We start from the raw sequence: 14,160 nt of genomic DNA, 5'->3' as shown, positions 1-14,160 counted from the left end.
AAAAAAAAGAAGTCTTACCAACTTTTCATCTGAAAGAAGTAAACCAACATTGACCAGTACCTTATTATTTGTCTTATAATTAGCAAAGGGCAGCAGGTCTCAAATGTCTTGGTTTGAAACTATAAAAGACCACAAAGAGCATTAGCTTGTGTGTGTTATGCCTGCTGATATTTACTGTATCGGAAATGAAAGCTGAGACATTTATAGAACATGAGAGTACACAAGCACACAGTGTATCAGCTCGCAGAGCAAATATGACGCCCCACGTAACGTAGCCTCCAGAAATCACTGTATGCCTGTGAGGGGATGAACGGAGATGGCAATAACATGGTGGTCATATTATGAAAATATTTTAATGCCAGGAAACCCCCCCCCCCCCCCCCCCCCACACACCTTGAAATCCCTGGGATGGTGTAATGAAACCTGACAAGATTGGTCCAGGAAAATGTTGACACTTGGGTTTTGCGCTTGCATCTGATGGTCACTCCACAGCCTCGAGGGAGCTATGTGATCTCTCCCAACCTCTGTGTCCTTTAGTGGTAGCCACCTTATCTTCCCTGTATCCATAATGAGGGGCTAATTACAGTTCCTAGTCCACAAACACCAAGATAGAAATGTGATAATACACATGTGCTTACCACAGTGCTTGGCGCAAAATCAAGAGATCGGTAGATGTTGGTATAATGAACTATGTGTACTATGTACCCATCACAGACTTTAATTATTACCAACCGAAGGCAATCCTATACCATCTATGTCCCCTGCCTACTTTTCTATCCTGGCAAAAATTGTTTTTTGTGAGTAAATTTTTTTCTTCCAGTTTTATTGAGATATTGTTGACATACATACATCACTGTATAAGTTTAAAGCATACAGTATGATGGTGTGACTTTCATATATTTTGAAATGATTACCACAGTAAGTTTAATTAATGTCTGTCATCTCATCTAGGTACAAAAAACAAAAAAGAAAAAAAGAAAGTTTTTTTCCTTGTGATGAGGGCACACATCTACTCACTTAGCATCTTTTCAGTATGCCATACAGTAGCATCAACTATTGTCATCATGTATATCACATCCCCAGTATTTATTTATCTTAGAGCTGAAAGTTTGTTCCTTTTGACAACTTTCATCTGATTATTATTGAAGATTACTTTTTAAAAACTTTTGTTAATGTTTATTTATTTTTGAGAGAGAGAGAGAGATAGACAGAGTGTGAGTGGGGAAAGGGCAGAGAGAGGGAGATAGAATCTGAAACAACTCCCGGCTCCAAGCTGTCAGCACAGAACCCGACGCAGGGCTCAAACCCATGGACTTTGAGATCATGACCTGAGCTGAACCTCAAATGCTTCACTGACTGAGCCACACAGGTGCCCCTTAAAGATTATTTTTGACACAAATATCAGACATTGTATGACTTCACTGTAAATATTTCAGTAGTATCTCTAAGAGATAAGGATTCTATTTTTTTAAACAAAATTGCAATACCAGTATCATACATCACAAAAACTTTAATAACAGTAAATATTTAATCAGTGTTCAGATCTCCTTGATTGACTCATAATTTTCTTTACAGTCTGTTTGTTTGAATTGGGGTCTTAATAAAACTCACACATTACAGTTGATTGATATGTATTTTTAAGCCTGTGTTCATACACGAGAAAAAGATTTTCTTTCAAAATCTGTTTTTCAGAAACAAGACAAAAATCTGGCCACATGAAAACCTTTTCACTAGGGACTAAAAAGGGTACAAATAAGCGATTAGATTAATACTAATGTTAACCCATTGTCTACTGTGTGTCAGGAACTGGGTCTGTTGTGTCAGGCATGATACTAACAGTAATAATAGTAGCCATTTGTTATTGCTTACTTCATACCAGGTGCTTACTTTTCATAAATTAGCTCTAATTCTTTTTATAGTCTGAGGTAAGTTTTGTCATTACCATTTTATAGGGGAAGAAATTAAAGCTTGCCTACAGTTACAGCCATCTAACAAGTGGCAGTCAGGATGTCACATTAGATTTGTCCATGCATTCTTTCCAAACTGTCATACCAAGTGCGTTTCTCCTCAGATGTCAATCACCTTCACAAGATTTTTTCTTTCTTTTGGCAGCTGGCGATTTACATATTACTTAATAATGACTGTTGCTGGAATTATATTTCTTTATGATGTAAGTTGTCTCTTTGATATTCTTTGACTGGAATTTGTCTTTAAAAAATCTTGCCTGTGAATTCCTTGGGAAATAATATTCTCAGTAAGATAACCAACTTTTATGCCTTTAAACTCATAGTAAGGTCTAGAGAAGTCATAAACCCTCAGTCTGTCTTTCAGAGCCTTTGTTAAGCTTTGAGTTTGCAAACATAATTTTTTTTTTTTGCAAATGTAAGTCTTAAACCAAATTTCCCCCTATTTCCACTCACACAACCCATGTGCCAGCTACCCTTGAGCTACTAGCAGTCCACTGAATGCACCTGGTATATCCTCACTTTTGGATTTTAGCACATTTTATCCCCTCTGCTAGAAATGTCTTGCCCTTCCCACCTCTATCTCTACCTGCCAAATCCCATCCTTGCCATATCAAATCCCATTTGTTCTATCAAGACTTGGTACTCACTCATCAGAAATCTTCCCTTACCATATTACATTTGTATTGTCTTCTTAAATAGTTATTAAATGATTACCTCATTAAGTGATGGACAGTCCACAGAAAAAAAAGATAACCAGCCTGTAGAGATTTATCTGAAGATATTTTTATTGCTGCAGAAAGAGCAGTCTGGTCCAGAAGTAATATTAGAGCTTTCACTTGTTTGAATAATTCCCTGCATGAGACAGCACGGTGTGTGGTCCCAGATTCACTAGAAGTCGTGAAAATCACAGGAATGTTGGATGGGAAGCTGTATAAATACCTACAGAGGGAGAGAGAGAGAGACAGGTTCAGTAGGAGCAACAGTTACCGTGCTTGTATGCCCCCATCAATGACACCAGGAAGAGCTTATGTTTTCTGCTGAAATATGCATTTTACTCCAAAGACTTATTTTCTCTCTCTTGGTTCCTTGGTTTTGTTTTTTTTTTTTCCAGAAACCTTGGGTATATGACCTGTGGGAGGTGTGGAATGGCTATCCCAGGCAGGTAAGTCCCCTGTGATACAATCCTTTCCTTATGTCAGCTTTGGGCCATGAGTTAAATTGTCCGTGAGTTAAGTCTGAGCTCTCTTCCTACTCTCTGTCTATGTCTGTGCAATTCTTTGGCTCCTTCCCTACCAGAGTTTACTCCTCCTTATTCCTTACGTACCTGTCACATATGTCCGTTTATGGTTAATGCAATTACATATTTGAGTTTAAATCTACTATCTTACTATTTATTTTCTATTTGTACCAGCTAATACATTTCTTTTTTTTTCTTTTTTTTATANCTGTTTCCTGCTTTCTCCTCTAGGGTGTTGATAGTTTCCTGTCTCACGTTCAGGTCCTTTATCCATTTTGAGTTTATTTTTGTGCATGGTGTGAGAAAATGATCTAGTTTCATTCTTCTGCATGTTGCTAATACATTTCTTTTTATTGTACTCTTTTCTTACTTTTTTATGGCTCAGTCAAGATTTCTTTAAAAATTATTATTCCACATTTTTCTTTGTAGTAGCTTTTCAGTTATGCATCTTTTATTCTTTTGCTAGTTATCCTAGAGATCACCATGTGCATTTTTAAATTATTGGAGTATAATAAAAATTAGTGCTCTTATCTCTTTCCTGTCACTGAATAATCATTAGAATGCTTCCTATTTATCCTCCTCCTATTTCCTCCTTCAAAAATTTAAAACCTGACAAGCCATTGCTATTATTATTTTGTAAATCAATTAAATCACCCCCTCAATGCTATGCCTTATATACTGATTTTTCATGCTTCCATCTGGGATGATTATCCTTCTGGCTGAAGAAGTCCTTCTGGTTTGCTTTTCTGAAATGTTATCACTTTGCCTGCATTTTTTAAAGGATATTTTTGCTGGGTATAGAAATCTAGGTTAGCAATTATTTTCCTTTAGTGCTTTGCCTTCTGGATCCCATCTTTTTTTTTTTTTTTTTTAAGAATTTGGCTGTCAGTTTTCATTTTTGCTTCTTTGAACAGAATGTCTTTTTTTCTCTGAGTTCTATATTTGATCTTTGTCTTTCAAGTTTTATTTTGATATACGTAAATGTGGTTTTCTTTGAATTTATCCTCTTTAATGTCCATAGTACTTCCTGAATCTGTGATGTGATATCTTCAGTCAGTTTTAGAAAATTCTCAGCCTTACCAGCAGCTGAAATAGCTCAGTTGGGAGAGCATTAGATTGAAGAAAATTCTCAGCCTTTGGGGGCACCTGAGTGGCTCAGTTAAGCATCTAACTTTGGCTTAGGTCATGATCTCAAACTTTATGAGTTTGAGCCCCACATTGGGCTCTCTGCTGTCAGGATGGAGCCTGTTCTGGATTCTTTGTCTCCCTTTCTTTGCCCTTCCCCTTCCTTCTCTCTCTCTCTCTTTATCAAAAATAAATGAAACATTCTAAAAAAAAAAAAGAAAAGAAAATTCTTAGCCATTGCTTTAGTTCCTTTCTCTCATTTCTCTTTCTGGAATTCCAGTTACAGGTGTACTAATATGCTAGGCCTTTACACTAAGTCCCAGATGTCTCTTTTGCTTTTTCCAGTATTGTCCATCCTCTTGCTTCTCTGAGCTTTAGTCTGTTGGAAGTTAATCCTCCACAGATTTCTTGCATTTCTGCATGTCAAATGAAGCAAAGCACTTGCCTGCTTTTTGTTCTGTACTAACTTTTCAATGATGTTTATATAACAGACATTCTGGGGAAATAGAAATGTCTCCTTCCGGAGCAAAGGGTAGGCATGTTACCATCTATTATAAAAGATTCAGGTTTCCGAACTCAGTGTTCCTCTCTTGTAACACAACCCATTGCATGTGCAGACGTCATCCGACCCTTTTTGTTTAGCCCTATATGAATTAAGATGGGAGAACTGCCCAAATATTGATACTCTCACAACTACTATTATTGCAAATAACACATTATCCTTCATCTCTGACCCAGGAGTTTCATATCTTCAATCATTATCCATGAAACTGTGGCAGCTATCCTGCAAGTAGGGTAAAATCTCAGACCCTTCACAGATCTGGATATATTCTATTTTGTGTCCTCTAGTTTCTTAGTGCCTTTGCCAGCAGTGTCTAACTGCTGTTAAATATATCTTTTGAGTTCTAAATTATAGTTACTATGTTTTTTGGTTCTCAAATTTTCACTTAATTCTTTTTTTAATGGATCCCAGTTCTCTACTGAAATTTTCCACATTTTAACCAAGTTTTCAAAGTTCTTATAAAGTCCTGGTCTGATGAATCCAATGTCTTCATCACCTATGGGTCTGTTCTGTTTTCTTATTCTTGTCTCCTTGTGCTTGATAGCTTTTTATTGAATAATAGGTATTGCATATGAAAAAGCATAGATGCTCATCTTTCTCTTCTTGCTTGGCTGGCCCTGAGTACCAACTTGCATCCTAGCACTATGAGATTGCCAAAAGTCCTGTTTAACTTCTTCTACTTCTTAGTCTCTGGACTCCATACTGCTTATAAACTGACAAATACTCACTAATTTTATACACAGGTATAGTTTTTTTTTTTTTTTTAATTTATCCTGCTTAGAGTTTGTGGTACTTGAATTAAGGATTCATTTGGAATAAAGGATTCACCTTTAATGCATTTTTCTCTTTGAAATCTTACCCTCACAGGATTGGGATGCCATCGTTGCTGTTTGATGCCTTCACTCAGATATTGTTATGCATTCTACCCAGATTTTTTAAAGTTATTTTCACTAGGATACTTAGTCTCATACGTGCTTGTCTGACATAGAAGAAAGCAGAAGCTATCTCATTCTTTTATGGCCTTATTGAGAATGATTAGCTGACCAGAAAATTATTCCTTTTAATATGCTAGCTTCAGTATTAAAGAATCAAAGGTTAGACCATAAGGTACTTAGGCATTATGTAGGCCAAACTCCAGTCTTTTTCTCCTACTTCTAACTTACTCTGAACTTCTCAGATATATCAGTTATAAACCATCCTCGATATATTGTTTTAAGATACAACAACCATTTATTTGCTCATGATTTGGGTTAACAATTTGAGCTGGGCTCAGCTGAGCATTTCTATCTGTTCCACATTGTGTTAAATGAGTTCATGCATGCATTTTCAATCAGTTGGTAGGCTCATTAGGGGATGGTTCATGTCCCTGGTGTCCTCATTCATATTTTTGGCAGTGGACACCTTGATTCTCTACTTTGTTATTATCAGCAGGATAGCTCAGATTTCTTACCTGGTGCTTGTGTAGTCTCTGCTTGCATCGTATTTGCTTATGATCCCTTGACCAAAGCTCAAGATCAAGTTCATTGTCATGTAGGTGAAGACTATACCAGTGCATGGATATCAGAAGGTGAAATTCACTGGAGGCATTAATGTAACAATCCATCACACCAAGTCATATATCAACTTACCTAAAACAAGCACCCCCACAGATACACACACTATAACATTATTAAGGAAAATTCTAGATGTAGAAATTTTATTTTTTTTTTCAGAAGACATTTTTTGGGATATTTAAATAATTGTATATATTTTATTACTGCCCTTTTTGAGAATAGGCCAGTTCTGATTACTTGCCTGTCATTAGTAGCAAGGTTTGGACATCAAAGTTTGAATAGTACTCAGGAAACATAAAACAAGGTAAACTATGGAAATAGCAAAAACAGACTTGCCAATATTTTTACGTAAAGATTTTTTAATTTTTTTCCTAATTTAATTTTCAGTCAACTAAAATAAGGCAATCACCCCTGTTGTAGTTTTAACTTTCTTTATTTTTTAAAAAATGTTTATTTACTTTGAGAGAGTAAGAGAGAGCGAGAGCATGTACGTACATGTGTCAGTGGGAGAGGGACAGAGAGAGAGGGAGAGAGAGAATCCCAAGCAGGCTCCAAGCTGTCAGCACAGAACCCAACTCAGGGCCCAGTCCTGTGGTTTGTGAGATCATGACCTGAGCCAAAATCAAGAGTTGAGTGCTTCACCGACTGAGCCACCCAGGAACTCCATAGTTTCATTAACTTCTAAACAAAACATTTAACTTGATTTTGGAATTCTTGTCTACCCTTTCATAAATAAAATATCTTGAAATATTATCTTTGATTCCTTCTCAGAAGTTGAAATCTTAAAGCATCATAATTTTGTGGAACTAAATAGATATAAACAATAGTTTAATGCCTTACAATGAGTTACTGATGATACTAAAGTGGTGAATACTCTCATTTTTCTCAGCCCTTGCTGCCATCCCAGTACTGGTACTACATTTTGGAGATGAGTTTTTATTGGTCTCTGATATTTAGCTTTGGCTCTGATGCCAAGAGGAAGGTAAGTATCTTATTTACAAAGCTACTTATTCTACTTCTTAAAAAATATTTAACCTCCCCCAGCCCAAATCCTAATCTATAAATTGTATTCTTCCATGTGTTTAGTTTCAGTTTATAGCTTTTTTTGCATTTTATATAGCACATAGAATGATGCAAATCTTGCTTATGCTCTGGTGCCTTGGCAGGTATTTGTAATGAAATGTTAGAGAAACTAACATGGAAGCCCCCCACTTGTGTTCAGTGAGAAGAGAACACTCCATTATATGATCTGTTTCTTTCTTTTGGTTTGGGAATTTGATGTTATTTAGGTCCTAGTAGTTTTAATTCTGCAGCCACAGCCTTCAGTTGATTATAACCCACCTTATGTAATTCTTTGATGTACTCAAAGGTTTTAAAAACATGCTGTCCTTAATTCATCCAAGATCTTTATGAGGAAACTTTGCTACAGGCATGAATAGCTTTGTGTTATGTGTAGGGAAATGGAGTTACAGGCATGCTAAATGTATCCTCTCATGTAACAAAGTGAGACGTTTTGGGACCTGTTTAGGAACTATTTGCTAGTACAGAAAACCATGTTAGAATCTCAATGCAATCACAAGATTTCATTATCTATGTTAGCGACACATATCAAATGATAAATGATATACTGTTTGTATATACCCCGGTATACTCTGCTTAGAAAGTCAGTTTGTAACAAAATTTGTGTAATAAATAAAGTTAAGTTGAACTCAATTTTAAGGAGATAAGACCAATTGGCTTGAATGATGTTTGGATGTGTGATGGTGTACACAGTCCATCACTAAGGGGTTTAATCAACTTCAGTTAACTGGAGATCTAAAAGAAAACTTCTGGAATTTATGTATAAGAACATATTATGAAAAAATCTGATAGAAACAGTCTCATTCTCAATACACTCAATAATAGCTCTGGATTAACTGTCATTAACTTTAGTTTGGACTAACAATATGTCAAGATGAAATGGTGTGAGTCATTTTCTCAAGGGAGAGAATTGAAAATAATCACTTTTTACGTCTTCACAGATATACTAAGGTGGGTTGATCGTTAATGATCCTGTATTTCTCCCACCTTTGATTTTTCAGTAGTTGAATTTTCTTTATTACATACAAGTGCATTGGGTACCTTTTCAAAAATTAAATGTAAACATATGTCGTATATTTTGTAAACACATATCTTCAGAGACATAAAAGACATACAACTATCAGGAGGGGGGTAAAGCACAGACTCTGGAACCAGAATGCCTGGGTTTGAATCCGTGGCTTTACCACTCACTAACATCTCAAGCTAGCTGGCTACACCCCCTAATCTTCATTTCCTCATCTGTAAAATGGAGTTAAAAATAGTTCCTGTTTCCTCTGGTTGTTATGAGGATTAAGCAGATTCACCCATACAAAGCACTTCTTGGTATATAGTAAGTGCTCAGTAAGTTAGGCTATTATTAGTAGTATCATATTTACTACTTTGGCTATAAGGAAACTGAAAGCTTTAAGATTTTTAAAACATCTTTATTGAGGTATCTGCACACTGTACAATCCATTCATCTAAGGTATGTAGTTCGGTGGATTTGAGTATGTCCACAGAGCTGTTTAATCATCACCACAGTCAATACTACAACATTTTTTGTCACTCCCCAAAAGAAATCTTGTACCTTTTTGCAGTCACTCCCTATTTCTCCTGACTTCTCTAGCCTTAGGCAACCGTCTCTATGGATTTTCCTCTTCTGTATATTTCATACAAGTTGAATTGTATAATAAATCATTTTTTATGTCTGGCACTTTCACTTTACATAATGTTTTCAAGGTTCATTCATGTTGAAGCATGTATCCATACTTCATTCCTTTTTATTGCTAAAAAATAGTCCATTGTATAGATAATACTGCATTTTCTTTATCTGTTTATCATTTGATGGCTATTGGGATTTTTTTTTTTTTGGCTATTAGGAATAATGCTACTAAGAACATTCATATACCAGTTTTTTGCATGGACATATTTTTATTTCTCTTGGGTATATACCTAAGAGTGGAATTGCTGGGTTATATGATAATTTTATATTTAATCTTCTGAGCAGCTGCCAAAGTAGCCATACCATTTTACCTTCCTACGTATATAAGCGTACATAAACATATAAGCATGCCAATTTTTCCACCTCCTTGCCAACACTTACTATTTTTCATTTTTATTATAGCCATCCTAGTGGGGATGAAGTGGGGGGGGGGTTGTTTTAATTCTTTTTAATGTTTATTTATTTTTGAGAGAGAGAGAGAGACAGCCTGAGCAGGGGAGGGTCAGAGAGAGAGGGAGACACAGAATCTGAAGACAGGCTCCATACTCTGAGCTAGCTGTCAACACAGAGCCTGATGTGGGGCTCAAACCTACAAACCGTGAGATCATAACCTGAGCTGAAGTAGGACACTCAACCAACTGAGCCACCCAGGCACCCCTGAAGTGGTTTTGACTTAAGTTCTCCTGACAGCCCATGAAGTTGAGTATCTTCGTGTACTTGTTGGCCATTTGTATATTTTGTTTACAGAAAGCTTTTTAAGTTTTTATGTTCAATTGTAGTAGCGTTCTTTAGCCTAGATTTGCTAATGTATTTATTACACTTTCATTTGTTACTTGTTTCCTATGCAGTAACTCTTATTTTAGTGGTTGTTTAGTTTTACTGTATTGTGTATCTATCTTTTTCCGTTGTTGGAATCAGACAGAGTAGAAATGATAAATGTAAATATAAGCAGGAATATACTCATGTGTGTATGTATATGGGAAGTGGTGTGTATGTATATCTAGTGTGGGGCAGTGGAAAGATGTTAGGAGATGTTAGGATTTAGATGACAACTCTTCAATGCTGCCTCAGAGTTCAGTGACTTCAATGATGAGGATATTATGTGCTAGTTCTCTTGCAAGGATTGTGTTTAAGAATTAAACTGAAAGCATTTTACAAATTTCAAAACATTCAGATGTAAGTTACTTTAAAAAAATACTACTATTGTTGTTGTTGTTGTTGTTATTAGCTCTTCCACTATATACTTTTAGGTATATAGTGATTAGGAAATAACTGCATTTGCTTAATAGCCGCTATTTTCCTCTTGTTATATAGGATTTTCTAGCTCATGTCATCCACCACCTGGCTGCTATTAGTTTGATGAGCTTCTCTTGGTGTGCTAATTATATCCGCAGTGGGACCCTCGTGATGATCGTGCATGACGTGGCTGACATTTGGCTGGAGGTAAACTTTTGCCATTAAAAAAAGTAAAAACCATACCATGTCCCAAGTTTCTGTGCCTCGTCTCAGGAAGAATTGCCTGTGAGTGATATAGCAGGGCTCTTTGTCCTGAAAACATCCAAAGTCTGAGGTTGTCTCTGGGTCCTCAGACCCTTCAGGCTTAAAGAAAGGAAACCTTTCAGTTTTTAGATTCCATCCTTCTCTATGGTACTTGAGAGAGGTTAACTCATGGGATCCCACTTGAGAAAGTTGCACGCAGATACCTGCTCAGGAAGTATGTTGATATCTCTGAAGAAGGAATGAACTCTAATCTTTGGAAAGGAAACCTTGGATTTGTGGCGTTATGGATTCTTAATATTGGATGAAACCATATATTTCCTTAAGCCAAAGCTGAATACCCTTTGGATGCTTGCACTTCCCCACACGATCCTCCTCCAGCTTTGAAGAATGAGAGCTGATGTTTATTTAAATGACATTTCTTTTCTAAGGAAAGAATGTTTTGGAGCAGGGGACATTAAAACAAGAGTCTTCCTAATCCCAAACAACACAAGATATGAGAAACAAAACAAAATTAGGATTGTTTTCTCTACATGTTTCTGTTATGTATTGGTTCCTGTTTGTCCCGAGGCAGTGATCCAACGGTCCTCTTCCAGCCAACTCTCCTGCTGTACTTGGGGTCACATTTCCCAGAACCGCTTAGTGTGTCCTTTAAATACCTTCACGTATAATAAAACTGAGGAAAATGATGTTAACCCATTTCATGTTCAGGATCGCCTGAATATAGGTTGATATGGAAGAAATTAAATTTGATAGGATCTTGTTCTTCTAGATCAGCGTTCACCAAACTTCTTGGTGAAGGGCCAGATAGTAAATCTAGCTATGTGGGCAACATAGGATCTCTTGCCAATATTCTTTTTTGTTTGTTTTTTTATTTTCTCATACCCCTTTAAAAAGTGAAACCCATCCTTAAGGGGTGACAAGCTTCATAGCTCATTGGCTGGACTGTAGTTTGCTAAACCCCTTTCTAGATGTAACCAGAAGTCATTTGAAGCCATATCAAAGCAGTTAAAATATCAGATGTGTACAGAATTTTGTTACTTCAATACAATTGCAGTTAGACATATAAATCCCATTCTAAAGGTCAAGATTATTCAGAGCAGCAAATGGCTTAGCAAAAGAAGGATTATGCCAGTTTTCCCATGCGTCGCTGTCTGAATGTAGCCATCTCTGTTATAATTACCTCCTTCTCTGATCATATCTCAGTAACCCTTCCTGTAAATTAAAACCATATTGGCCATGACTTAAGAATTTTATGCTACACTGTTGCTTCTAAGCCCTCTAGCCTTTGGTGTATGTCCACTGCAAAACAGCCTCACTATGTTGTTAAAAGAGAGTTTGCTATTGGGAATAAACACTGGGTTGTCCCTGGCCACCCTCCCCCACCTTGCCACTGACACAATAGAACTCCCTGGGTGGTTTGGGCAAATCACTTAACGCTTTGTTTTCTGTCCTCAGCTGTAATGTGAGAAGTCATATCTACCCCTTAGGGTATATTGTGAAGTTTAGCTCATTACTGTTTGAAAATGTTCTGGGGTTCTTAGATGAAAAAAAAAAAGAAGAAGAAAAATGAAATATCAAACTCAGAGGTCCCTTCGTGAATAAACTATGAGAACAGCTTCATGTTGTTAGTGATCGTGAATCATTTCTGATTCACAAGCCATGACCTAACTTGAGGTTCAATGAGCAAGGCCAGTACCTTCCACCAGCTGGGAAGAGGCAGCATGAAGTAGTGGAATGGGGCCCATTTTTTATCTTCCCCAGGGGTGTCTATTCCACAGCTTCCTTGAGTTGTTGGTTTTAGTGTTTGTCTTCTTGGGCAAATTCTAATTGAACCCAGATGTGGTACAACTTTTGCCCCTGTTTAGACCCCCCCTAAAGATGGTGCCTATTAATCTTTTCGTATTCCTCAAGACAGTTGGTGAGTCATTTTTTTAGCTTTTTCTTTGCAAGGGAAAACAGCCCCAATATCTATGATCACCCTTACTCAGAAAGTGCCTTCATCTTCTTCATGCATCTTCCTGACCTCTAGTTTCCCACAGGTTCAAGTTTGGATCCAGGACCCAACACTTTAACAGTATCTGGACTGATGCTTAGCAAAGGAGTGGGATGACTATCTGATATCCATCCCTACAGAGTCCAAAATATGCTCTGTGTGTATTTACCCAAAAGAATGCTACTTTGCTCTCACAAGTACACTCTTTTCATGTCTACACACACCTAGCCTGGTTTCTGACTCTTCAAATAACTGGCACTCTATTCCAGGCATGCTGAACTTGTGGCCTGTCTCCCCATATCCATTTTGTACCACTTGGAAGACTAGCCTTCTGTCTCAGCATTTGAAGCTGCTCCCTTCTAGACCCCTGCCACTCCACAATATGATTCTATCCTTATTCCATGGTAAATATGGCGAAGTATGGAAAGTGCAATGTAAACCCTTCCTGAAGTGTAATTATGCTGCCTCTCTTGTTTTAGAGTGGCCTTAAGCTTGCCCTAGAAAGGGCAATTTCAGTTCTGAAACCACCCAGGCTTGAGCCATGCTTCTAGAGGGATGGGTACACTCAGCAGCTCCTATCCAACTGCCACCCCAAGTCCAGACACTTTCCCCTTCACCTTGGGCTCTACTGATGATGCACAAGGGAATCTTCATCAATTAAGCTTCTAATACCACCCTACACAACACTTGCTGTAATTCCTTTTATTCAACACAGTTAATGCGAGAAGTCTAGATTAGCATAGAGTAAATGGGGAAAATCAAGTGCTTGAAACTTTTTTCAGCCAGGACAGAGATCTGAGAGTGGCCTCCTAACTCTCCCCCTTCCACACATCTGCCTTAAAGCAGCTGTCTCTATTGCAACATGCCCAGCCCAGCCCAGGACTTCACTCGGATCTCAGCCTTGTTTCAGTCTAGCTCTCCAATCAGCTCAGTGGAGAAATTAGATAAATGCCTGAATAAAATGCATGCTAAAATTAATTGTCCTACCTTGTCTGCTTGTAAAAGACAGAAGTAATGTTACAGTTGTTGTAACATGTCTTTTTTCAAACATTCTATTATGGAAAATCTCAAACATAAGATGAAGAGAAGAGCATAATAGACTCAATGGACCCACTACCCATCCAGCTTTAAGAGTTTTCAGTATGGCCAGTCTTGTTTCATCTATTTCCCCACCCATCCCTATCCTGCACCTCACACGCAAAGCCCAGACATCATATCATTTCAGTTGTGAATATCTAATTTAATAATTTTATACTAAATCACTTTATCTGAATGCAATTGCTTTCTTTGTTTTTAGTCTGCCAAGATGTTTTCTTATGCTGGATGGAAGCAAACCTGTAATATCCTGTTTTTCATCTTCTCTGCCATATTTTTCATCAGCCGGCTCATTGTCTTTCCCTTCTGGTGAGTAGACGAGGCGCTGTGCCATGCCTTCAGTCAT

General features: G+C 37.3%; 1 protein-coding gene across 1 annotated transcript in view; it reads left to right on the top strand.

The window, feature by feature from the left end:
* Positions 1 to 14,160, top strand: part of CERS3 (ceramide synthase 3) — a 107,987-nt gene that overhangs the window by 48,838 nt on the left and 44,989 nt on the right. Inside the window, exons 6-10 of the mRNA XM_077762349.1 lie at positions 2,113 to 2,170; positions 3,079 to 3,129; positions 7,334 to 7,426; positions 10,541 to 10,669; positions 14,017 to 14,123. Of these exons, the coding sequence (XP_077618475.1) occupies positions 2,113 to 2,170; positions 3,079 to 3,129; positions 7,334 to 7,426; positions 10,541 to 10,669; positions 14,017 to 14,123 (438 nt within the window). The remainder of the gene's footprint in view (positions 1 to 2,112; positions 2,171 to 3,078; positions 3,130 to 7,333; positions 7,427 to 10,540; positions 10,670 to 14,016; positions 14,124 to 14,160) is intronic.

The sequence above is a fragment of the Crocuta crocuta genome, unplaced genomic scaffold (genome assembly GCF_008692635.1).
Source record: "Crocuta crocuta isolate KB4526 unplaced genomic scaffold, BGI_CrCroc_1.0 scaffold93, whole genome shotgun sequence".
Taxonomy (NCBI): Eukaryota; Metazoa; Chordata; class Mammalia; order Carnivora; family Hyaenidae; genus Crocuta; species Crocuta crocuta.
The sequence above is the reverse complement of the archived record's forward strand: the minus strand, read 5'-3'. Positions and strand labels throughout refer to the sequence as shown.